This window comes from Macaca fascicularis, chromosome 6 (genome assembly GCF_037993035.2).
Source record: "Macaca fascicularis isolate 582-1 chromosome 6, T2T-MFA8v1.1".
NCBI classification, from domain to species: Eukaryota; Metazoa; Chordata; class Mammalia; order Primates; family Cercopithecidae; genus Macaca; species Macaca fascicularis.
The window spans coordinates 88078834-88106289 of NC_088380.1; the positions used below are offsets into that span (position 1 = coordinate 88078834).

Consider the following 27456-nt stretch of genomic DNA (forward strand, 5'->3'; position numbering starts at 1 on the left):
AAGTGAGATCTTCCAAAGTAAATACGTTGTATGAATCACATCTAGAAGTCTAAACTGAAATTATTTAAATCAGAAATATGCATTATTGACTTAACTCCCCTATAATTAGAAGATAATCACTTGAAAAGTACAGGAAACTTTTTTTGCCTAGTATTAAAAGGTTCATTATTAATGTGAAATAATTTCATTGTTACTGAAAATGTTCAATAGGTAATTAATTTGCATAATAATTTTTACCACATAATTTTGCAACAGGTCATAATGGAGTTAGATATAAATTTGTTCCTTACAAAGTAAAAGTGCTTAATAGCTAAATTAATTAAAGACATACATTATAGTAAATAATGCACAGTTATTTTTGTAATATTTATTAAGGTACTATGTCAACAAAAACATCTTGCTTTTAATTGCTTAACTTAAAATAAATATATTTGAGTTTTTGAAATGTGGTATGACAATAGTTTTGAAAATATTTCATTTAATAATATTGGCAAAGGCAACCTTAATATACAGTTTAAAATTGAAAGTCTGGTAAAAAATGAGGGAAAGGCCACCCTCTGGGACATGTAAGATACAAAGTCCAGAAGAAAGGTTATCAATCATATTCCAGGGTAGACGCCAGCACAGGAGTTATCGTCTATGTATTGTCAACAACTTCCAAGGTCTTACCTTCAAGCAGCTTAGAGCTGGTACCACCTGTAACCTGTATGTGCTTCTATATACCCCACAGTAAGTGAATTCTCTAAGTTCTCAATGTGCATAAATCATCAGTGTGTCAGAATGTCCCTTTTTACTCTAAATTTTCTAAAAACTCTAAGAGACTACAGAAAAAAGTAGAGCCATATCCTAAGAAACCTAGACAATAGGCAGAATAAAGAACCTTAATTTGTTATATGTCTTTAAAATTTAATATAATAAAAGCAAACACCCGATAGGAATATATTTTACGGAACTCCCTAAGTGACTCTTTCTGATCTCCTTGTCAGGGAACAGAGAATAGAGGAAATGCTAGAATGTCAGATCATATGACAGTTGAAGGGAGGCATGCCACTATCACACGCATCTTCAAAGAGATGCCTGAATTTAAATATAAATATTATATAGATATAAAGCTAATTCACAGAAAAGTAAAAGTTTTCATTAAACACAACATGAAAAACTGGTTGGAAGACACAAGGCACAAACTAATGACAGGCAGGAGCATTTCTCCCTCTTTCATAGCCTTACTGTCTGTCTCATAAACCCCTCATCCCCAGCCTATCCACTCAACCCGTTTCCCAATTCCTCCATGCCCTAGAGTTCCACATTCTAGGTCTCCTCTTCTAGGACATCTACACCCTCAGGTGTCACTTCTTAGGCTCGTTCCTCACTGCACAGTGAAACTCATCCCTAGGCAGGGTTCTTATGATATGTCCCCCATTCAATCCTCCTTTAGGAAAATGGGAAGGTTTCTCCCCCACAATTGTTCCCCTAATCAGGCCTCCTATGGGTCAGAGGTGGCCTAACCCTTCCTAGAAATGCTGTAATCCAGGTATTGTTTTAAACTATGCTAAAGTTCCTTCCTGGAAGGTTCTCTATTCAGGTACTAATTCTCTATTTTTGTTGAATGAAGGTGAAATAGTCAGTGACATCAGTTTTTTTGTTCATCATGATATTAATAAGATGTTCACTGACAGACATCTTGGAGGTGCTCTTTAGCACAACTTCCAGTGTTGACTGAGCAGCCATCTTCAAGTTCCATGAAACAAAAATGGATGCAAGTGCTGTGCCTGGGACAGGCCAAAGAGGAGCTGAACCTGAGCTTGAGTTAACTTGGTGGGTGGTTAGTTAAATGCTTTATGGGAAGGTTTCTAGGTTAGTTGGTTGGATTACTATTGGTCTATTTGGTTGCATGGTCAACCTACTTACTCAGCCTTCCCTTTCCTTCCTTCTGTGCCCTGTACCTTTCTTCATCAACTCAGGCTCAATGTCCTTCCTCAATTACTTTAAGTTTAGCAAGTTTTTTTTTTTTTTTTTTTTTTTCCAATTCAAGATTTCTCTATGATAGTCAGAGTTTAATTATTTTTGTGCAGTTTGTCAGGACTACAGTAATGAGTATCCCATTTTATATCATTATTTTATTTATATATATTTATATATCAAATTATTCAACAATATTTCCTATTTTATTTTATAAAGACCATGGCTGAAGAGAAAGAAAGAAAAAGAAAATGGGAAATAAATTTCTTACTATGGCTGAAGAGAAAGAACTATGTGGTATGTGTGTGTGTCTGTGATAAAGAATGGACGTGTCATGTATTCACATTTACATTATACCTCTCTATTTAAAGAGGTATCTCAATCTTGAGGAAAATACACTGAGTGAGGATGGGGAATCACAAATCTGAAGCATTACTTCTGTCACTAAATATCTGTGAAAGCTTGGGCAAACAACATCACATGAGTCTCAGTTTCTTTATCTGAAGTCTCATCTGCATCTACATTCTGAATGTGCGTAATGATGTTGTGGTGCTCAGATCATACAATATACATTAAAGCAGTAGTAGTATGAACTTTCCCCTAACTGTCCAATAATTATAAGGCTATATCATTAGTATTCTTATGAACATGTGTTTGGGCCCACTTAGGCCCCATCCGATTGACTTTAGTCCCGTTACTACTTTTTCCCAGCCTTTTTTTTTTTTTTTTTTTTTTAGGCGAGTGGTGCCTTCTGCCTCTTTGTAAACACTTAAGGCAAATAACTGCTCTGTCATTTGATGCATCATTTCAAGTCCCTACTTTCTTCAGCTTCCAATAAGACAAATAAATAGTGTGCAACATTTTTGCTAGTGTGTGGGACAGCCCAAATGCATCCTCCTTTATTTTACCTTTTATTTATAATAGAGGCTAACTGACTTATTTTATTTTTATTTCATTTTTTTAGAGATGGGGTCTCACTGTGTTGCCCAGCATGGTCTTGAGCTCCTGGGCTCCTACCACTGAGGCCTCTAAAAGTGCTGGGATTACAGGCATGAGCCAGCGTGCCCTATCTGGTTTCAACACCCTGAATTTACTCTCAGAACCAAAGTGTCACTCTGGTGGTAGAAATTTTGGTCGTATACATAATCATAAACCAAAATGGGATCCATGTAACTTGAGTATCTGAGGCAATGTTGTCATTCTTTTCAGGTCACAAGATACCACTTCTATGCATATGGTGCACTAAGTGAGACATCCTAGAGAATATGTACGCATTAATAACATACCACAAATATGAAAAGTACCATTTCAATGGATTATGCACTCTGAAAGCAAATAATATTGATTTTGGCCCAAATTTCAAAATAAATGTAGATGATGTACATAAAAATGTATATGCATACATATATGTGTGTGTGCATACACACACACACACACACACACACGTGAATACTTACTGTATTGACAATTTCTTCCCATAAATTCGCCTGGGCACTCGCAGGAATAGTTGGCAACAAGATCTGTACATATTCCACCATTTTTGCAAGGCTCAACTTCGCATTCATTTATGTCTAAGGAAGACAGAAAGGACAGAGGAAGAGAATTGGTAAAAAATAATTAGATACTGGAAAGTTTTAGACATTTGAAATACAAATGCCTTAGTAATGCTATTCCTTTGTGTGTGCAGGCATGTGTGTGTGTTTAGTCAGTAATACAAATGCTGCTTAAAACCAACAATTTATTAACCATTAAATTTAATAAATTTCAAATAAAATTCAGAATCCAGATGAAAGGCCAACAGAACTAAACCACTCTCCCATTCTGAAAATAAATATGAGTAGTTTGGGGAACTATTCAGTGTATCCTTAGAATTAAATCAAACAAATTAACCCTGATGGAAAGATGAATTGGTTTCACTTACAAGATCGAGAAACCTCCCCTGCAGCAACAACTGCCAATTAACACTGTCTCATTTCATCTTAATTCATTAAAATTCTAACTGACAGAGATGTTTTAGTTTCTAAATAGTTCGTCTTTGATGAATATGATGAGAAGCAAATTAGAGTTAATAGCTAAAACTCATTAAATGCAAAATATAATAAATGTAAATGGTGATCACTTCCTAATCTCATTCAAGGATTTCTAAAGTTAGGAAGACTAACGGGACTTACCTTTGATATGCTACTATTATATCTGATGCAAAATCACATGAAATATAAAATATTGAGCAAATTATACTACTTCCCTTGCTAATTTTGGACAACAGAGAAAACAAACATGATTTTAAACATAAAAGAAACAACGACTAATTCAATCAAATATCAATCACAGATACTCACAAATCATTCCCTTTTGGCACAGAACCATGCTGGATTCTGTGGGAGCTACTGCAGTAGCTGGAGAGCATGCACCACTCACCATCTTTTCCTCATCCTATAAGCTTTTCCAGTTGAGCTCCCTATCTGCTTTCATTTCCATAACTGTTTGTTGTTGTTGTTTTTAACTGTATTACAGACTTGGAAATTGTCTGTTTATGTGCCTTTAGCCCCTTTCACCTTGTCAGAAAGTGAGCTCCACAAACGAAGTTCCTATCCTGCCCTGTTCCTTGCATTCCTGAAAATACCACACTCAATCTGGACAACTACTGGGGCCCGATAAATGTTTCCTGACAAACTTTCTACCAGAACAATAGAAATAGTCCTGTGCCTAATCTTAAAAAATTTTATTGCAGATTTGTAATGTGCCTTCTGATACCCTATAATGTATCAAATGGTAGTTCTGAAATCTTGGGTTATTACAGTTGCTTAAAGCAAGATGATCATTAAATTACTTCTAAAAGGAAACAAGGAAAAAAGTATTTGAAAATCTCAATTTTGCCCTTTCTTTTGACATTTTGTCTTCTAATTAGTATCCCCTCCAGAAAGCAGAGTTGTTCACCCGCTCATTCTAAGTTCACTGTAGAAAGCCTGGTCTAAATTTCCTTAGGTGATAACTTGCTCTCAAAAAGTAGCCCTTTTGGTTTCTGGTTGACAATCACAGCTTAAGAATAGAGATAATTCGATTATGTAAAAAGACCAAATCTACGTCTGATTGGGGTGCCTGAAAGTGAGGGGGAAAATGGAACCAAGTTGGAAAACACTCTTCAGGATATCATCCAGGAGAACTTCCCCAACCTAGTAGGGCAGGCCAACATTCAAATCCAGGAAATACAGAGAACGCCACAAAGATACTCCTCGAGAAGAGCAACTCCAACACACATAATTGCCAGATTCACCAAAGTTGAAATGAAGGAAAAAATCTTAAGGGCAGCCAGAGAGAAAGGTCGGGTTACCCACAAAGGGAAGCCCATCAGACTAACAGCAGATCTCTCGGCAGAAACTCTCCAAGCCAGAAGAGTGGGGGCCAATATTCAACATTCTTAAAGAAAAGAATTTTAAACCCAGAATTTCATATCCAGCCAAACTAAGTTTCATAAGTGAAGGAGAAATAAAATCCTTTACAGATAAGCAAATGCTTAGAGATTTTGTCACCACTAGGCCTGCCTTACAAGAGACCCTGAAGGAAGCACTAAACATGGAAAGGAACAACCGGTACCAGCCATTGCAAAAACATGCCAAAATGTAAAGACCATCGAGGCTAGGAAGAAACTGCATCAACTAACGAGCAAAATAACCAGTTAATATCATAATGGCAGGATCAAGTGCACACATAACAATCTTAACCTTAAATGTAAATGGACTAAATGCTCCAATTAAAAGACACAGACTGGCAAACTGGATAAAGAGTCAAGACCCATCAGTCTGCTGTATTCAGGAGACCCATCTCACACGCAGAGACATACATAGGCTCAAAATAAAGGGATGGAGGAAGATTTACCAAGCCAATGGAGAACAAAAAAAAGCGGGGGTTGCAATACTAGTCTCTGATAAAACAGACTTTAAACCATCAAAGATCAAAAGAGACAAAGAAGGCCATTACATAATGGTAAAGGGATCAATTCAACAGGAAGAGCTAACTATCCTAAATATATATGCACCCAATACAGGAGCACCCAGATTCATAAAGCAAGTCCTTAGAGACTTACAAAGAGACTTAGACTCCCATACAATAATAATGGGAGACTTCAACACTCCACTGTCAACATTAGACAGATCAACGAGACAGAAAGTTAACAAGGATATCCAGGAATTGAACTCATCTCTGCAGCAAGCAGACCTAATAGATATCTATAGAACTCTCCACCCCAAATCAACAGAATATACATTCTTCTCAGCACCACATCGTACTTACTCCAAAATCGACCACGTAATTGGAAGTAAAGCACTCCTCAGCAAATGTACAAGAACAGAAATTATAACAAACTGTCTCTCAGACCACAGTGCAATCAAACTAGAACTCAGGACTAAGAAACTCAATCAAAACCGCTCAACGACATGGAAACTGAACAACCTGCTCCTGAATGACTACTGGGTACATAACGAAATGAAGGCAGAAATAAAGATGTTCTTTGAAACCAATGAGAACAAAGATACAACATACCAGAATCTCTGGGACACATTTAAAGCAGTGTGTAGAGGGAAATTTATAGCACTAAATGCCCACAAGAGAAAGCAGGAAAGATCTAAAATTGACACTCTAACATTGCAATTAAAAGAACTAGAGGGCAAGAGCAAACACATTCAAAAGCTAGCAGAAGGCTAGAAATAACTAAGATCAGAGCAGAAATGAAGGAGATAGAGACACAAACAACTCTCCAAAAAATCAATGAATCCAGGAGTTGGTTTTTTGAAAAGATCAACAAAATTGACAGACCACTAGCAAGACTAATAAAGAAGAAAAGAGAGAAGAATCAAATCGACGCAATTAAAATGATAAAGGGGATATCACCACCGACCCCATAGAAATACAAACTACGATCAGAGAATACTATAAACACATCTACGCAAATAAACTGGAAAATCTAGAAGAAATGGATAATTTCCTGGACACTTACACTCTTCCAAGACTAAACCAGGAAGAAGTTGCATCCCTGAATAGACCAATAGCAGGCTCTGAAATTGAGGCAATAATTAATAGCCTACCAACCAAAAAAAGTCCAGTACCAGATGGATTCACAGCTGAATTCTACCAGAGGTACAAGGAGGAGTTGGTACCATTCCTTCTGAAACTATTCCAATCAATAGAAAAAGAGGAAATCCTCCCTAACTCATTTTATGAGGCCAGCATCATCCTGATACCAAAGCCTGGCAGAGACACAACAAAAAAAGAGAATCTTAGACCAATATCCCTGATGAACATCGATGCAAAAATCCTCAATAAAATACTGGCAAACCGGATTCAGCAACACATCAAAAAGCTTATCCACCATGATCAAGTGGGCTTCATCCCTGGGATGCAAGGCTGGTTCAACATTCGCAAATCAATAAACATAATCCAGCATATAAACAGAACCAAAGACAAGAACCACATGATTATCTCAATAGATGCAGAAAAAGCTTTTGACAAAATTCAACAGCCCTTTATGCTAAAAACGCTCAATAAATTCGGTATTGATGGAACGTACCTCAAAATAATAAGAGCTATTTATGACAAACCCACAGCCAATATCATACTGAATGGGCAAAAACTGGAAAAATTCCTTTGAAAACTGGCACAAGACAGGGATGCCCTCTCTCACCACTCCTATTCAACATAGTGTTGGAAGTTCTGGCTAGGGCAATTAGGCAAGAGAAAGAAATCAAGGGTATTCAGTTAGGAAAAGAAGAAGTCAAATTGTCCCTGTTTGCAGATGACATGATTGTATATTTAGAAAACCCCATTGTCTCAGCCCAAAATCTCCTTAAGCTGATAAGCAACTTCAGCAAAGTCTCAGGATACAAAATTAATGTGCAAAAATCACAAGCATTCTTATACACCAGTAACAGACAAACAGAGAGCCAAATCAGGAATGAACTTCCATTCACAATTGCTTCAAAGAGAATAAAATACCTAGGAATCCAACTTACAAGGGATGTAAAGGACCTCTTCAAGGAGAACTACAAACCACTGCTCAGTGAAATCAAAGAGGACACAAACAAATGGAAGAACATACCATGCTCATGGATAGGAAGAATCAATATCGTGAAAATGGCCATACTGCCCAAGGTAATTTATAGATTCAATGCCATCCCCATCAAGCTACCAATGAGTTTCTTCACAGAATTGGAAAGAACTGCTTTAAAGTTCATATGGAACCAAAAAAGAGCCCACATCTCCAAGACAATCCTAAGTCAAAAGAACAAAGCTGGAGGCATCACGCTACCTGACTTCAAACTATACTACAAGGCTACAGTAACCAAAACAGCATGGTACTGGTACCAAAAGAGAGATATAGACCAATGGAACAGAACAGAGTCCTCAGAAATCATACCACACATCTACAGCCATCTGATCTTTGACAAACCTGAGAGAAACAAGAAATGGGGAAAGGATTCCCTATTTAATAAATGGTGCTGGGAAAATTGGCTAGCCATAAGTAGAAAGCTGAAACTGGATCCTTTCCTTACTCCTTATACGAAAATTAATTCAAGATGGATTAGAGACTTAAATGTTAGACCTAATACCATAAAAATCCTAGAGGAAAACCTAGGTAGTACCATTCAGGACATAGGCATGGGCAAAGACTTCATGTCTAAAACACCAAAAGCAACGGCAGCAAAAGCCAAAATTGACAAATGGGATCTCATTAAACTAAAGAGCTTCTGCACAGCAAAAGAAACTACCATCAGAGTGAACAGGCAACCTACAGAATGGGAGAAAATTTTTGCAATCTACTCATCTGACAAAGGGCTAATATCCAGAACCTACAAAGAACTCAAACAAATTTACAAGAAAAAAACAAACAACCCCATCAAAAAGTGGGCAAAGGATATGAACAGACATTTCTCAAAAGAAGACATTCATACAGCCAACAGACACATGAAAAAATGCTCATCATCACTGGCCATCAGAGAAATGCAAATCAAAACCACAATGAGATACCATCTCACACCAGTTAGAATGGCGATCATTAAAAAGTCAGGAAACAACAGGTGCTGGAGAGGATGTGGAGAAATAGGAACACTTTTACACTGTTGGTGGGATTGTAAACTAGTTCAACCATTATGGAAAACAGTATGGCGATTCCTCAAGGATCTAGAACTAGATGTTCCATATGACCCAGCCATCGCATTACTGGGTATATACCCAAAGGATTATAAATTATGCTGCTATAAAGACACATGCACACGTATGTTTATTGCAGCACTATTCACAATAGCAAAGACTTGGAATCAACCCAAATGTCCATCAGTGACAGATTGGATTAAGAAAATGTGGCACATATACACCATGGAATACTATGCAGCCATCAAAAAGGATGAGTTTGTGTCCTTTGTAGGGACATGGATGCAGCTGGAAACCATCATTCTTAGCAAACTATCACAAGAACAGAAAAGCAAACACCGCATGTTCTCACTCATAGGTGGGAACTGAACAATGAGATCACTTGGACTCAGGAAGGGGAACATCACACACCGGGGCCTATCATGGGGAGGGCTGAGGGGGGAGGGATTGCATTGGGAGTTATACCTGATGTAAATGACGAGTTGATGGGTGCAGCACACCAACATGGCACAAGTATACATATGTAACAAACCTGCACGTTATGCACATGTACCCTACAACTTAAAGTATAATAATAATAATAAATAAATTAAAAAAAAAAAGAATAGAGATAATTCATGACTGTGTTCAGAAAAAAATAAAAATAATTTGAGTACCTCATAACTTCAAATAATGGGATAAAATCAGAATCTGCTAATCTCTAAAAAGATGGATCTATATGCTGTAAAGTGTGAGAGACTCGGCCGGGAGCGGTGGCTCACACCTGTCATTCCAGCACTTTGGAAGGCCAAAGCGGGCTGATCACAAGGCCAGTAGTTCGAGACCAGCCTGGCCAACATGGTGAAACCCTGTCTCTGCTAAAAATACAAAAATTATCTGGGAGTGGTGGCGTGTGCCTATAATCCCAGCTACTTAGGAGGCTGAGGCAAGATAATTGCTTAAACCCAGGAGGCTGAGGTTGCAGTGAGCCGAGACTGAGCCACTGCACTCCAGCCTGGGCGACAGAGCTAGACTCTGTCTCGGGGAAAAAAAAGTAAGATAGACTCCTAAATATTTGATACTGAAACTGTATAAAAATGAAGGATGGATGAGGGGGAGGGAGGGAGGTGGGGAAGGAGGGAAGGAGGGAGGGAGGGGAAAGAAAAGAAGGTGAGTATAAGTCATTTCTTTCCTTTTTAAAAATATAATAAAATACTCAGGTCTATTTGCTCTTACCAAAATTTCACTTAGTCTTAATATTAAACTATATTTATATTGGACTAACACGCAAACCATTTTCATTAAATTTTGTAAGCCACATGAAAATCTCCATGCTACTTATTGCTGCCAACTCAGTGTATGACAATAACAATGTCTGGCTACCTTGCAACATGCCCAGTATGTCTTTATCTGTATCTTCTCTACTACAATTTGTTTTAGATGAGAACATGTCACTGGTTAACGTCTTCATATCTTAGAGAAAACATTGCCATAATTTGTAAAGTTAGATGCGAAAATTTATTCTCATATATACTTAGAGAGAGGAAACTGAGTGGTCATGTCTGAAGGACCCACATAAGCAAAAGGTAATTTGACCTTAGACAAGAATAAAAAGTTTCATTAAGATTAATAAGGATGTGATATAGATGGTGGTCAGTTTCCAAGCTGGGAGCCAGAATGAATCACAACTTTGAAGAAGAATGCTAATGATATGATGGTGTGTTTAGGTACAGGAGTAAAGTATTTTGAGCAGAGAAGATGAAAGAGAGTGCTAGAATCCCATATCAGAGAATGTAGATATGGACCACATTATGATGCATCCTTAGTACAGGCTGAGGGAACCTGGTTTCATTTTTTTGGCAATGAACATTTGGAGCAGGATGAGAAGGATGAGAGGGTATTTCCTTCACCCTTCTACTTTAGAAGAACCTAGTGAAGCCATATGTGAGATGGACTTGAGAAACGAATAAAGGAAGATGGGACAGAAACCCACACAAGATTTGATATTAATAGGTACAACATATATTTTAAGTCTCCTGTAAGAGACTCTATGCATTTTCTCATTTTAAGATTGAAATATATCATGAGTAAAATCAAACCCAGCTCTTGCTGATTTGTAATGTTAATAGAAGGAAGTTCTCATAGCCAATGTGAGAACAATCAAGAATTATTATACATTCTATTAATGATAGAAAGACCCTGCCGTTTTTTGCCTCCTTAAATCTTCCAAGTCTTTACACAATAAGTAGTAATTAAAATATGTGAGTGTAAATCTAATTGAGACAAATCAACCTTTAAACCTTCCACTTGTAGGCTCATCAGGTCCCATCTATAAACTGTCAGCAAAGCAAGTTATAATTAAGGACATCCAATTCTGAAAAATCAACAGTTAACACCTTTACCCAGAGGTTAACATGAAGTGGAATGAATTGGAATGGCATTTGCTGAAGTGGAAATGCTTTGTAGACACACTCAATTTGTGATAGAATGACCTTTTCATTGTTTAAATGTGCATTTTTCAATGTTTTTAAAACTCAAAAACTACTTAAATCTAAATTCATAAATATACACATTATCTTGAGATACGCATATTTTTTAATATAGTAGCTAAGTTAGTAAAACATTTCCGCATATGTACACGCCCAGTAACACACAAGCTTAGAGAACAGTTGCAAATTATGCAGAAGCATTTACGTATTTGTATAATATGGGAGTTCTTTCAGCAGCGAAGGCTATTGGCACTGTCATTAACACTGCAAACAACCTAGATGGAAACCAACCTCAATTTGTATAAATCATGTTTAATTAAATGCTAGATAAAAATGTTCACAGAATATAATGCAATGAAATGAAACTTAAACATATTTGCAATAAATTACATACATTTATCTTCGTCACAGATCAAGACATTATCATTCCCAGAAAAAGTCCACATCCATTCCAAATATACTGCTGAGATATGCCAGTTTATTAACGAAGAAAAAACTGATAAAGTAGTCCCCATATGAAATAGAAATTTCCTTATTTGGTCAGATTTATACTTTATTTATAATAATATCATTTATAAGTTCTTGCTTCATAAAACAACTTCAAAATATGACTTTATAATCAAGACAGTCAACTGAGTCCTGAAAACATAAAACTTTGCTGCTGAACTTCTTGTGTCACCGAGGCACAGTGATGAGAGCTGCATATGAGTTTCCAAATGTAAACTCATGACTTACCCTTATTTCCTGAAATGTTATATATATAATATATATGACATTATAATATATATATAAAATATATGTTTATATATATATTACATTTTGTTTTGATTTTTTGGTGGAAGAAGAAAGTAGAAGAAAGAAGAAGGAGAAGAAGAGGGAGGACAGAAAATAATAAAAGATAAATAGTTGAATTTCTCTGAAAGGAAACACAAATTACTTTGAACCAAAAAAGTACTTTACAAGTATTTCCAGTTCCTTGCTTCTTTTATAACTACACAGATTCATTGATTTTATACACATAACTCAGACTCTTTATCGATGTGTCACGCGTAACCCACATTATAGATTTGTAAATGTATTTGATAGTCTACCCACTTTGGCTTGGGTTTTTCCTAACAGAAATGCACACTCTGGAGATTTTGCTGTGAGAAGCCTTCTCCAGTAATTGACAAACTACCCATATATATGTATATATACATATTAAGATCACATTGAGGACTCCTCCCTTAGGCAATTCACCTTATGCACATCCACATCCTGAGAAATGCTCAGTTACACCTGGTCTTCTTTGTTCTGGATCTTTGTCAGAACTCTTCTTGTACAGATTATAGCCAAAAGCCCATGAAATTGAATTTGGAGTGGTAGGCTGTCAAAGAGTTAACATGGAAATTATATAGTTAATTCCTTATTGGTGCCTTCAAAACAAAGCATTGTCTGGGCATGATTTCTTGTCACAGAAATAGTGTGGCTTCTTCTCAGAGAATTATAGTTAAAAATTCAGTAATCTCATTGTTCTTTATAGATTCCGCTAGTTGGCCAGAGATGAGATAGAGAATTCTTGAGTCTAATTCCCAGGAACCACCTCCTCTGGAGACTTTTAAAACTAATTAATAACTAATTAATTAGTTTGTTTTCAAGTGGCTCACCTTTGCAATCTGCAGAGTAGGAATGGTAGCAGTTTTCACTTCTGGGACATCATTATCGTAGCTCATCCTTGAGTTCTCTCAGAACTCCTCAGGAAAATGTCATTTGTCCCCAGTAGTGTAACCACATTTATTTTGCCAACATGGCTTAGATATTTTGAATACTGACCACCATTTGGACCAGGACATCTAATCCTTCTGGGAATAGATATCTATCTAACCTCCTCCTAGTGAAGACAAAGACAATCTATTTCAACCATAAATCTATCTCCTCTTCATAAGTAAGTACATTCAGGCCCCCACAAACATCAAAAAGGAACATGGTTCTTGGGCTGAAGATACTTTTTGGATATATTAAAAGGAGACAATGATAGACGGCGCCCCCTCAACTTTTTTTCTTTTGTGAAGACAAAATTTCTCAACTTCTTTATGTCTTTCCCTTGCGCTATCTTTCCTCCAGCAATATTGCTATTGACTGCTAATTAGTCAGCAAGACCTTCTTTTCCAGAGCCTGCTATTTTTTGATCCTTAACAACACATCTTCCCTGAGCTCCCCATTAGCTATTAAGTATTCTCCAGACCTCCCATGAGTGATTGCCTTTTAAAGTTCGACCTTTTATATTTTTCCTTATTTAAAGCCTATGGTCTTTCAACTTCTCTTTAAAGATTGAATTTCTCTTTAAGATGAATTTCTAAGAATTCAGTTCTCCTACTCTGATGCTGAACTTAATTATGTCACAATCAGAATTATCTAGATAATTTATTTCTCAGTCATTTCTGTGACCAGTTTGCTATATATTTAAATCTTCTGTTCTTGAACCCCCCTTTTGATCTGGCTTTCTGCTATATTACTAGTAATTCATGTTAAAGTAGCTAATTAAAATCAGCATTATTCAGTCAGAACATATCACACACAAACCTTTTATAATAATTTATTGATAATCTTCACTTACCAACAACAGTAGTTAAACAAAAGCCCCAAATCCAAGAGATATTTATCCATTGCCTCTTTCTAACAAAGATCATATTCTCTGTCCATCTCTATCCTGACATCCTAGTATTTATTTTAAGATCTTTATTTAGATGCAAATACCTTTGATACTAGTATCCAGGCAATACTCTTCCCAATTATTTGGGTTGTTTATATTAATTATTCCAATAAAGTTTTATTTGCATTTATACAGATATTTGGCCAGTAAGACAAGACAGCTGTTCTAACAGATATAAAAGCCAAAACCAGGGGAGACAGAGGAGAAGTTAAGGAAGAGGTAATCAAGAGGGTGTTATGCCTCTATAACTCAAACATTTGATGACTTTATATATATAAATAAATAAATATATGTATGCAGAAGCCAATAAGAACAGATGCCTCTTTCAGTAAACATTTTCACAAAAAAGCAAACCATAACATGGGATGTTACCTCAGTGACATGTAGCATAGTTGCTTGCCCTGCACTAAATATTTGTTAATTGGTAAGAAAGAACCAGGAATATTAGTAACCTTGGGATCATCATGTATATACTGTAACAGTGAGTCCCTTGCTTGGGTAAAGTGCTCCATCCTATTTCTAATGGGATTCTATTAAGGAAAAATGAAATTAGAGCAAGGATTCTTTTAAAAGTTGGAGCTCTTAAGGCATATCAATGCACAAGTCTTACACTTAGAGATTCTGACTTAAATGGTCTTGGGAGAGACAAAGGGAGCAATACATTTTTTTTTTAAAGGCATTCCAGTGACTCTGAAGGGTAGCCAGTGTTTGTAAACACTGAACAGAACCTCTGCTTATGAAGCACATCCATCCATTCACCCTTCCTTCTTTCCTTGCCTCCCTTCCTCCGTCCCACGTTCCCTCCTTTCCTTCCTTCCCTTCCTCCTTGTTTCCCTCCCTCCCTCCCTCCCTTCCTTCCTGCCTTCCTTCCTTCTTTTCCATGCATCCATCCATCCTTAGTTCTATACTAGGTACTAAGAATGCAACAATTAATATGTCACGATCTGTAGCATTTCTGAAGCTCTTATAGTACAGTAGATAGACAAGGAATTAATCAGTTACAGTGTAAGGTAACAAGGGTTATAATAGGAAAATGCACAGTCTCTCAAAGGAACTCCAAATATCAAAACTAAATTGGTTTGTCAGACTAGGGGATGTTGAGTTTTAGAGAAGGAGTCTAGCTGACTAGGGAAAAGTGCTTTTGAATTAGATGGAATTATAAATAATTGACTCTATAAAGTTATTTTTCTAAATTAATATGTATTTCATTTTTCCTGATATCAGTAGTCTGCAGATCTAAGAGTGATTTCCTCATTGTCCCATAGTTCTTTTCTCCAAGTATGCAAGGTATTTATTTCCTGGTTTCCTTTTTTTTTTTTTTTTGAGACAGAGTCTCCTTCTGTCGCCCAGGCTGGAGTGCAGTGGCACGATCTCGGCTCACTGCAAGCTCCGCCTCCCGGGTTCAAGCCACTCTCCTGCCTCAGCCTCCTGAGTAGCTGGGACTACAGGTGCCCACCACCACGCCCGGCTAATTTTTTTGTATTTTTAGTAGAGACGAGGTTTCACCGTGTTAGCCAGGATGGTCTGGATCTCCTGACTTCGTGATCCACCTGCCTCGGCCTCCCAAAGTACTGGGATCACAGGCGCGAGCCACCTTATTTTTATTATTTATACAATTGCATATTTTGATGCTTTATCTAAAATTAACTACTCTATTCTTTCAGCTGCATGTCAAATTAGTTCTCTCTGGTTTTAGCAGTCAATCTTAATGACAGACCATTTTGAAGTTTTTCCTATAGTGAGTTATCAGAAACCCCAAACTGGCTAGATGAGCTAGGATTTGTACGGGAAACACAGCTATGATTCACATAGCTTGCCTTTAACCATTTGTTCACTAATTCATTCATTAGAATTCTGAGGAGCACTTTCCACGACTCAGGCATTAAAATACATAACTGGATATATCAGTAAAGAGAAACAGCTCCTGTTCTAAGATATCGCTCATTTTCTATTCTTCTACACAGGAGACAGACAATTATAATATGGTGAAATATGTGCTTTAGAGCATTATCTACAAAATATACTAAGATTATAGAAAAAGCAGTAGTTTTGCCTAAAGGAGATATGGAAGATTGCTTGCAGGAGGTAATATATTTGGTGCTTAAAGAATGAGCAGGAATCTTTATAGCTGTATTAAATTAGGAAGAAACACAAAAGAACATGTTTTCAGAGACAGCTGAGCACTTTGAATTTCTGAAGCATGCACAGGGACTGTATGGGGGAAACTCTGCATAATGGCGACTATGTAGTCTGGGACCAGATTTCTATGGCCATATCAATCAAGTTAAGGAGTTTGAACTTTAGTCCTTGGATACTGGAGAGTTAATAGAGAACTCAAGAAGGGTGGAAGGGGACATGGGATTGAATAGATCTGTATTTTAGAAGCTCATTCACATTCTCTAAAATTTCATTATTGGTATCATTTTGGAAAAATAATTCAAAAAGTGAGAAGGGATATTTATGTTGAGTCCATATTACTCAGACTAGGTAGTAGGATGGCTATAACCATGTTTGGTATGTTTAAACACTTAGCTTGGTTCGAAATGTATATAGGCTTCCTAATATTTACGGTTGCCAGATTTGGCAAAGAAAAACACAGAGTGTCCATGCAAATATTTGAGACATATTTGTAAGAAAATCTTTCTTTATCTGAAACTCAAATTTACCTGGGCACCTTTTATCTAGAAGCCCTACTTGAATTGTCAATTAGATGTGATTTCTCCATATTTTGTCTTCCCTTTTCTTTCTTTCTTTTTTTTTTTTTTTGAGACGGAGTCTGGCTCTGTCGCCTGGGCTGGAGTGCAGTGGCCGGATCTCAGCTCACTGCAAGCTCGCCTCCCGGGTTCACGCCATTCTCCTGCCTCAGCCTCCCGAGTAGCTGGGACTACAGGCACCCGCCACCTCGCCCGGCCAGTTTTTTGTATTTTTTAGTAGAGACAGGGTTTCACCGTGTTAGACAGGATGGTCTCGATCTCCTGACCTCGTGATCCTCCCGTCTCGGCCTCCCAAAGTGCTGGGATTACAGGCTGGAGCCACCGCGCCCGGCCTTGTCTTCCCTTTTCTATGAGCATTTTAATTTTCAGCATATGATCATGCTTTACATTTTGTATATTCAGCAGACCCCAACAAAAACTACCTAGAGTGGAAAATCATAATGGACAAAGAATCTTCCTTAGGCTTTTGCTGAAATTAAAATTTGTTGCTTGCATTCTGTTTATAATTTTACAGTTTACCTCTACATAAGGTTTAATAATACAAGTATAGCCAAACAGCACTTCAGGATGGCAGTTAATGGATAACAATTAGCATATCCTTCCACTTGTAGATTACTTATTACATACAAAACACTGTTCTAAGCCTTTTATATGTGTTAACACACTCTACAAGCTAATTGCTATTATTATTATGCCTGTTTTACAGATGAGGAAATTAATAGATTGAAAGTGTAAATAAGTTGCCCAGAGTCACACAGGTGGCCAAAGTGAGATTAAAGCCCAGATAATTTAATCTGTCTCCAGAATCTATGCTATTCACCCGTATATTTCACCATCACTAGGGAATATTAGTACTCCCACTTCACCACCACTTCTTACCAGCCTTCAAGGTATTATTTTATGTGCTAAGAAGGACAGATATAGGATAATACATAGTCTTTGTTCTCAAAATGTTGATAATAACCTAATATTGGCATTTCTCCTCTAGATTAAAGACTCCAGTCCTAAAATGTTAGTTTGGAATACACTTTTCCCCAATCCCTTTATTAATCTTAGTAATTTCCTCAAAATCCTAAGTGGCTTGGGTTTAATGGGCATTTGTTCCCTCTTTATTCCTGAAATCCACAACCACTTGCTTATGTAAAAATGAATTTCCTTGCCTCTTACAGTCTTTTATACATATCTTTTAACTTTACACTCAGGTGAAAGGAGTTACATTTGTTACACAATTTCCTTTCTAGAGCGCATTGATATATTTCATACCCGTAGAATTAAAATTTTGTCATTTTTGCTTTCTGGGTCACAATTCACCTTATGTAAAAATATTTGAAAAATAGCATATATACTGAAAAGGACACAAAACAGTAAAGTTACAAGAATTATTGTAAAGAGACAACCCACATAACAACCACCAAGGTCAAACACCAGAATCCTGCCAGCAGTCCAAAGTCTTCATGTGCCACTTTCATTCAAAACGTCCCCTCCACCCACGCAAAGGTGACAGATCTCCTGCTTGTAATGAGAGTTGCAGACTTGCTCTTTGTATAGTTTATAATTTCATCACCTAAATATGTATTCCCAAACAGTTTATTTTTGCCTATATTTAAACCTTATTGTAAAAAAAAAAAAATTCCGTATGTGATCTTCTGTTTGTGGCATCTTTCAAAATGTTGCAGGTGACAGTAGTGAGTTCATTTTCACTACAGAGTAGAGAAACTGCTGTAGAGTATTTTACCATAAAATGTACCATATGTTTTTTTCTTTCTATGGTTAATGGCATTTATGGTGGTGGTGGAAATAAAAGCATCAGGGAACATGCATGTACATATCTCTTGATAAACAAGTATATTGAATTTTTTTCGGGGTACACTTAGGAGTGAAATAGTGGAGTCATAATAATGCATATATTTAACTTTAATAGATAATGCCCAACTGATTTTAAGGTGGTTACAGTTACACCAATGTGCACTCTTATCACCAATTAATACCACTTTTGAAGATACAAACTATGTGAACTTGCAGGTAACCACTTATTCACTTTATGTGGAAGTGGAGGGTGGAAAGGCTTAACACCAATAAATCTTTTTAAGATACGTTTTTACCAAGTGGGGCTTTTAAAGGAATGCAATAAAACCTTCAGTTCACCAAGTTCAATTACATTTTTTTTTCTTCAATCACCTTAACTTAAAAAAATTTAAAAAATCCCAAAATTCACACTAAAAATATTTAACCACTGAAAGCTTGTAAGTAATGTTACATTTCAATAACAGGCACTGATACACAGTTAAATTTTCTTATACAGAGAGATAATTTTGCCTAACCCTTGAATTAATTTCTTAAAAACAACCTAATAAATCAACTATCATACACAGATACATGTAGACTCAGATAATAAAATTAAGAATACTTCCTGCTTCTATATGCTGATATCTTTGAAATTTTATATTATGAGCATAATTAAACAAAAATGATGTCCCAAATGATACTTCTAAATTATCTTATACATCTAAAGCTACTGTAAGGATTATATTATACTTCTAAAGCTACTGTAAGGATTCAATGAGGTAAATTATGAGAAAATATCTTGTAAACTTTAAAGACTGCAAATATAACTGTCCATATTATTATATGAGTTAAACCATATTCATATTGTTTGATAGAGTGTTTCTTGGTTATGGCCCTGTAGGAAAATATAGGTGAATTTCTGATAAGGTTTTCTGTATGCACATAATTCTACATTTGGGTTTATCATCAGAGTAAATAAATGGGTAGAATTTGTATAAATATTCTACAGAAGAGTAGCCCTGTCTTGGAGAGGAATGAAAGGCAGCATTTATCCAAAAAACAGCAAAGCATGTGGAAACTTTAATACACTGAATGAGATAATTCAACAAATACTTTTAATATACTTCTTTCCAAAATGGTGACATTTACTATTTTTAAAACTAATACGCCAACTCTTATCAATTTTGGCCAATAGATCACTGACATCTGTAGCTTAAAGACTTAAATTGTGGTTGGTAAATACAGAAAAGATTCCTTTTTTAAATACTTAGGAGTTTCAGTCCTCATCAAGGTGAAAGAGCTGGGTGGCTAGATTTCCGTCATTCCAGAATCTCATCTACATAATTATAGGATATTCTGTGGGTTCCTGGCAGAGCTAGAGGCAACAAAACATCTGTTACACTCAAGGCCACCATGGAAGAATCAGCTTCAAGCAGCAAACTCACTACCCAGTGCCAACAACGCTGCCTCCAAGCCATTACTTTTTATATGTTTTTAACCCATATTTATTGGTAAGTATGCCAAATCAGCATATTTTCTTCATTAAAAGTGATAATTTTGGGATTCATGAGAACTCTGCTTCTGGCCTAGACATAGTAAAAGGGACCAGATTTTTCAGGCAGACCCTCTTGTTTAAAATAACAACAACAACAACGACAAAAAAAGAAAAAAACCTCAGACAAAATATGTGAGACAATAGTGTTGAATATACTGAACATTAAGATAAAAAGGACTCTCCTTCTTGGGCCATGGCATAGGGAGGGAGAGTCCGGGCAGAGCCTGGTGAACTCTATTGAAAGAGAGGGAGCTGGGAGTCTGGAGAGTCCACGGAGGCTAGTGTTTGTAGAACAGAATACCCAAGAGGAGAGAACTACATAGAGACAATCCACCACAGAGATCTGCAGTCCTGAACACTGCCGTGCTCCCTAAGGTACTCAGCAGAGGGTAGATTAGCATTCACAGGGGAGCAAACTCCTGGAGAAAGAGTCATCTGAGCAATACTTGGAGCCCACACTAGGCCAAGAGAACTGCCAATTCCCACCACTAAGACTGGAAAGCAAACTGTTTCATGGGGCACTGGGCAGAGGACTCAGAATGGTTGTGTCTTAGTAGTGGGGGATAATTAAACCTGGATTAAATAAATGATTGGTCCCACCTAACGAATCTTATAAGCAAGACCTAGAAGGATCAAACTGTTTCCAAATAACCTAACTATATAAGAAAACTAAGCTCAAGAGAACATATAGGACTACAAAGAACTGAGCACTCAGCAAGATGAAATTCATGTCTGGATTCATTCATGAATCCAATCAAGATTAACACTTGAGAAACAAAAAAAGATATAGTTGAAAAGACAGTATATATTAAAATTAGCAGACAAGTAATTAAAACAGTTATTAAAACTGTATTCCATATATTGAAAATACTAAGTAGAGATGTGAAAAAAAAAAGAGCCTAATTGAACTTCTGGACATGAAAATTACAATGTGTGAGATGAAAAATATGCCAGAAAGAAATAATACCAAATTAGACATTGCAAAAAAAAAAAAAAAAAAAAAGAATTTTTAAGACGTTTTAAGACATACCAATTGAAAATATACAGAATAAAATACACAGAGAAAAAAATCTGGGCATAAGTGACCAGTGGAACACATATAGTTAGTCTAAAATAGATGTGATTGGAGTCCTTGAAAATGGAAAGTAGAAAATATTTGAATAGATTATAGCCCAAATTTTCCAAATATGATGAAAACTGTACCCACAGGTCTAAGCAGCTCAATAAATCCCAAGAGTAAGAAACACCAAGAAAGCTACAAAAAGGCACATGATTATTACAAAAGACATCAAAATTACTCTATAGATAAATGTAGTCTTTTCAAAAAATGATGTTGAAATAATTGAATATATGCAAAATACACTTAGAACCACATACAAAAAATCACTCAAAATAGATTGTAGATTACAAAGTGAAACCAAAACTATTTTTTCTATATCAAAACCATAAACTCCTGCTCCCCAAAGTCCATTTTAAGAGATTTAAAAGACAAACCACAGATTGGCAGAACATATTTGCAAATCAAAAATATGATAAAGGACTTGTATGTATAACATACAAATAATTCTCATAACTCAATAAGAAATCAAATAACTCAATAAAAAGTGGGCAAAATATTTGAACTGATAGTTCACAAAAGAATATACATAAGAGTGGTAAATAAACATATACAAAGATGTTCAACATCATTTGTCATTACAGTATACAAATTAAAACTAGAATAAGATGTCACTACCCAACCATTACAACAGCTAAATTAAAAAGATGGTGTCGGTGAGGATGCAGAGGAATTGAACTCTCATACACTGCTGGTCTGATATAAAATAATGCAATCCATTTGGAAAACAATGTGACAGTTTTTCAAATACTTAAACACATATCTACCATATGATTCAGCCATTCTACTCCTACATATTTATCCAAGACAAATGAGAGTATATGTCCACACAAAGACTTGTATGGATGTTCATAGCAGCTTTATTACTATAGTAATAACCCCAAACCTGAGACAACTTGATCTCAAAATAGTTATGCTGAGTGAAATAAATCAGATAAAAATAATACAGTGTCTATTTTATTTATACAAATTTCTAGAAATGCAACTAATCTATCATTACAGAAAGTAAATCAGTGATTGGAATGAACTTGAAGGGGCAGGAAGGTGGAGTTACAGCAGGGCAGAAACTTCTGAGGGTGATGTGATGCAAATGTTTACTATCTTGAATAAGATGATGGTTTCACAGTTTCATGCATACGTTAAAACATATCACAGTATATATTTTAAATTTGCTTATTTTATTCTGTGTTAATTATACTCCAACAAAACCTTCAAAAAGTGATAGTAAAGTTATTTTTATAACCCACATATTTATTGTCTGTAAACTGAAAACTGCATACACACACACACACACACACACACACACTGACACTCCATGACAACAAAAGGCCCACAGAATTAATAAGGAACATTAGCCTTCTCAAATTCACAAAAGAAAGGTTTTTGTACAATATACTTTTATTTCGATGTGAGAACCATGCAGCCCATGAAAAGAGGCACGTCTTATGGGAGAGACTGAGTAGTTTAATGAAACATATTAATAGGAGGAGTTATATTCATAAAGATGACAAAAATACTGATTTTTTTTAAGGTAGTTTACTTCCTACTTTGCAGGTTGTTTCCACCACTCAAGAAAGTCTTCGCAAGAAGCCTTAAATAAAGATGAATGGGGAAAGATTAATGTAACTGGAAAAAATTAATATAATTGCACGATTTTCTATTGCTCATATATTTTTAGTTTCAGATTGAATTTATTTTTGTTATCATTGACTATCAGAAATCTTAAGCATATAAAACTATAACGGGGGGTACCCATGCCTTCCCTAATTGTTCTTTTCCAGAAAAATTTTCTGATGAAAGTTCATGAATTACATTGATATGTATGTTTTCTGTACTCCTGTGATCTATTCAAGAGATTGTAATTTTCATACAGGAACAATGAAATAATTTTCTAATTCTCTTTTTTTTTTTTTTTTTTTTTTTTTTTTTTTAAGACAGAGCCTCAGCCTCTGGAGTAGCTGGGATTACAGGTACGTGCCACCATGCCCAGCTAAGTTTTGTATTTTTAGTAGAGACGGGGTTTCACCATGTTGGCCAAGCTGGTCTTAAACTCCTGACCTCGTGATCCACCCTCCTCAGCCTCCCAAAGTGCTGGGATTTTAGGCGTCAGCCACACGCCCGGCCCTCTCTTTGCTTCTGTGAAGGATATAACTCTAAAAACTTATAAAAATATATGTTTAAAGGAGATTTTCATTATTAATTCCTTTTAATATACACTAAGATGGAAATCTCAATTCCATTAATTACTTACTGCATAATTTTACATTGAAAAAGGAAGTCTTCAAGACAACAATTTCCATAGTATCCAATGAACCTGATTAAAATAATGGGCTACTTTCATAACAAGTGCTTAGATAAATGTTCCTATTCTGTCAGAGAGGAATGGGTCTTATTAGAAACTGCATTGCTGTGTTATGCTATTATAAAATTAATGCAGAAAAAAATCTTTAGTTATTTTTAATAAAATCCAACGACTTGTGAATTGTACTAAACATCAGTAAATAGTGAGTATAAGTGTAACATCATCTACTTAATTTGGTTGTTTAATTTGGCCCTTAGTATAAAGATTTGAGTTTATGCAGCATTTTACTTCCCTATACTCATTAAATCTCCTTCTGCTATGTTTCAGAGAATAAAGAAGAGCTTATGTCATTTTGATTAAATAAGCTACAGAGTTATCTTTAGAGGTGATATTAACAACTTCCCAAACTATAATCCATCCTTGAGGTACTGCAATATTTAAAATATTTTTGTTAAGACATGTAGAGGTAGAAAAAAGACTAAGATATATTGATGAATTTATTTTACTGAATATAAAATTATATATATTTGAAACCTTTAGAACATTCTATAGATACTACTAATATACTATACTAAATTCATATGTTATGAAAATGGAGATTACTGTAATTTTGTACAAATAAGCACAACTGGAACCTTATTATCCATCAGCTGTATATTTCCGTGAGTGTACTATTATTTAGTCCATGGCTTTTATTTTATTCTGTTCATTACCAATAGCTAACATTTCTCATTATACAAATGGGAAAATAACCCCTCAAAACTACGTCTTACTTTATACTCACTATAGAATTTTGTTAAATAATGTATTTAAAGCTACTGCTTGTTCATCAGCTTTAGCCATTAAGGCTGCTACAACACCCTTCATATCTCTTTCTGGCTTTAAAGTCCTATTGTTGTTATTGTTATTAGTACTATTATATTTTTTTGAGACAGAGTCTCGTGCTGTCACCCAGGCTGGAGTGCAGTAGCATGAACTCGGCTCACTGCAACCTCTGCCTCCCAGGTTCAAGCAATTCTCCTGTCTCAGCCTCCTGAGTAGCTGGGACTACAGGCACCCACCATCACGCCTGGCTAATTTTTGTATTTTTAGTAGAGATGGGGTTTCACCATATTGGTCAGGCTGGTCTCGAACTCCTGACTTCAGGTGATCCACCCACTCCCAAAGTGCTGGGATTACAGGCGTGAGACACCACACCAGGCCTTGTTATTATTTTTAACATCAGAATTTTATTTACATTTTACAACACATTCTGTTCTACAGTCATGTTCCAGTCAACTAAAGCTACAGTTAATTGATATAACAATCATAAAACCTCCATGGCTTACAATATTCATGTATTTATTTCTCAGACATCCGAGTGCTGCTGGTGAGTGGTGTCAAGAGATCTAGAGTGGGCTACACTAAGCTCTACTTTGAGATAAAGGTCTGCTGGGCTTGATTCCTTGCTGAGGTTTGGGCTGAAGTCAGCTCCCTGTGTGATCATTCGGAGATCCAAGCTGAGGGTACAACAGTTATCTTTTGCTCCTTTGCTGTGATGATGGCAGAAGTTATGAGAAGAAAATGAAATCTACAAGGCTAAGGCTCATGAGAAACTTATTGTAATTTCACGTCAATGGCCAAACCAAGCCATATCTCCAAACCCAAAGGGGTGAGAAAAATATATTTCTCCTTATAGTAGGATTTAAAAGTTATAAAACGAAGGGTAAGAATATAGGGAGACTCAAAGAATTGGGGCAATAATGACCATTTTACATTAATTCCTCAATATCTTGTCCATAATTGGTTGTAAAAATTGGAAGAATGAGAACACTTACCATACAGTAATTGTATGTTATTTACTGTAGAATGAAGTAAAAAAAAGTCACTGCACTTCACTAAAAATGTGCCACTTTATGAAGGCTGTTCTAGCATGACGGTCAAATGGACTTCCTTCTGATGTAGTCTACCAGTTGTTGAAAATAGTGACACAGACACACTTAATGCTTCATATTTACAGAGTTTCTTATTTTTTTCTGGAATATTTAATTATTTTTTGTTTGTTAGGAGAAGTATAAACTTATTTACCATGTCCATATTTTTATTGGAATGTATTTTCATGCTTCTTGAAGAGGCCGCCTGGGGTCCTCTGCTACTTCTACTTCTTTTTTTTTTTTTTTTTTTTAAAGACAGAGTCTTCCTCTGTTGTCCAGGCTGGAGTGCTGTGGCGGGATCTTGGCTCACCGCACCCTCTGCCTCCCAGGTTCAAGCGATTCTCCTGCCTCAGCTTCCCAAGTAGCTGGGATTACAAGCTCCCACCACCACGCCCAGGTAATTTTTGTACTTTTAGAAGAGATGGTGTTTCACCATGTTGGCCAGGCTGGTCTTGAACTCCTGACTTCAGGCAATCCTCCCGCCTCAGCGTCCCAAAGTGCTGGGATTACAGGCATAAGCCACTGTGCCTAGCCTCTGCTTATTCTAAGTTTAGCTGATTCCTTTCTAGGTCTGCTGCAAGCTACATCCTGGGATATCTTCTCCTTGCTTACCTGGGCTTATTCTACCCTTTCTTGGATCCTACGTTTCTATTTTTTATGTCCTCTTTTCATTTGCAATAAAACATCTTTAGGTAATTTTCATGAAAGGAGTAAGTGTAACATTATTTTGAGCCTTAAAATTGTCCCAACACTTGAATAACATTTGGCTAGTCATAGAAGTCTAAGTTCAAATTCATGTATCCCCAGAAAGTTAAAGGTACATTAATTTTTTCATTGTCTTTTAATATATGGTTGCTGCCGGAGGCATTTGAAGCCAATGTAATTTTTGCTACTTTTGAGTTGACCTGTTACATCTCTTAGGAGATTTGGGAATTTTTCTATATAGAGATCTTATAAGACTGTCTAGAAATGGTTTTCATTCATTGTGCTGGTATGCATTAATTTTTTCAACATGAAGGCTCATTCATTATTGCCTCCATTCCTGTGTTTTCTCTGGAATTAGTCCTGTGTTGAATATCTTAAATCCATTCTCCATGTTCATTAAGCATATATCTTCTATTTTTTATTTTATCTAAGTTTTGGAAGATTTCTGTGACTTTAACCTCTCACTACATTTTTTTAAAAATAGGTCACCAATCATATCTTTTATAACTATGAATTCTTTTTCAAAATGACATACAGTACTCTTGTTCTATGAAAATCATATTGTCCTTATGGTCCTAATTAAGATGTTTAAAAAATTCTCTCTGTTCCCTGAATCATACTTTCTTCCTCTTGCATCAGTTATTTATGTGTTCATTTTGGATCTTCTGTTTCATGCAGTTTACTTCAAATATGTGGTGAACCTTGATTGCCTACTTAATGAATGAAAGACTAGATTGATTCGTATACTGAACTGGTGTAGTTTATTCGGTACTTTAATAGTTTTGTTCTTCAGCAAGCTTCTGTCCCGTATGGAGGACTGACTGCAACCTCTGGGGGGTGGGGGGAAAGCTGGGAGAAGGTAGCAAGGCTCTCCCCATCTTGCAAAATAAGGTTTTATTCAGTGTTGTTAACTTCTGCCTTAGGAACCCAAGTTTTCCCCTAGTAAACTCTGAAATTTTAGAGACAGTAGTCTTCTAGGTTTAGCCTTGGAAATCATGCAGGAGGAATAGGGAAGGGAAGAGGAGGGCAACCAGAGCAACTGTTCCAGGGTTCTTAATTAGTTTACCTGCTTTCTGTCTACTCTTTTTTCTGTAGCAGCTCAC

The 27456-nt window shown here is 36.1% G+C and overlaps 1 protein-coding gene across 2 annotated transcripts in view; it reads right to left on the reverse strand.

The window, feature by feature from the left end:
* EDIL3 (EGF like repeats and discoidin domains 3) overlaps positions 1-27456 on the reverse strand; it is a 465541-nt gene that overhangs the window by 196904 nt on the left and 241181 nt on the right. For both annotated transcript variants that reach the window (XM_005557328.4, XM_005557327.4), the window contains one exon: positions 3417-3530. In XM_005557328.4, the coding sequence (XP_005557385.1) occupies positions 3417-3530 (114 nt within the window). The remainder of the gene's footprint in view (positions 1-3416; positions 3531-27456) is intronic.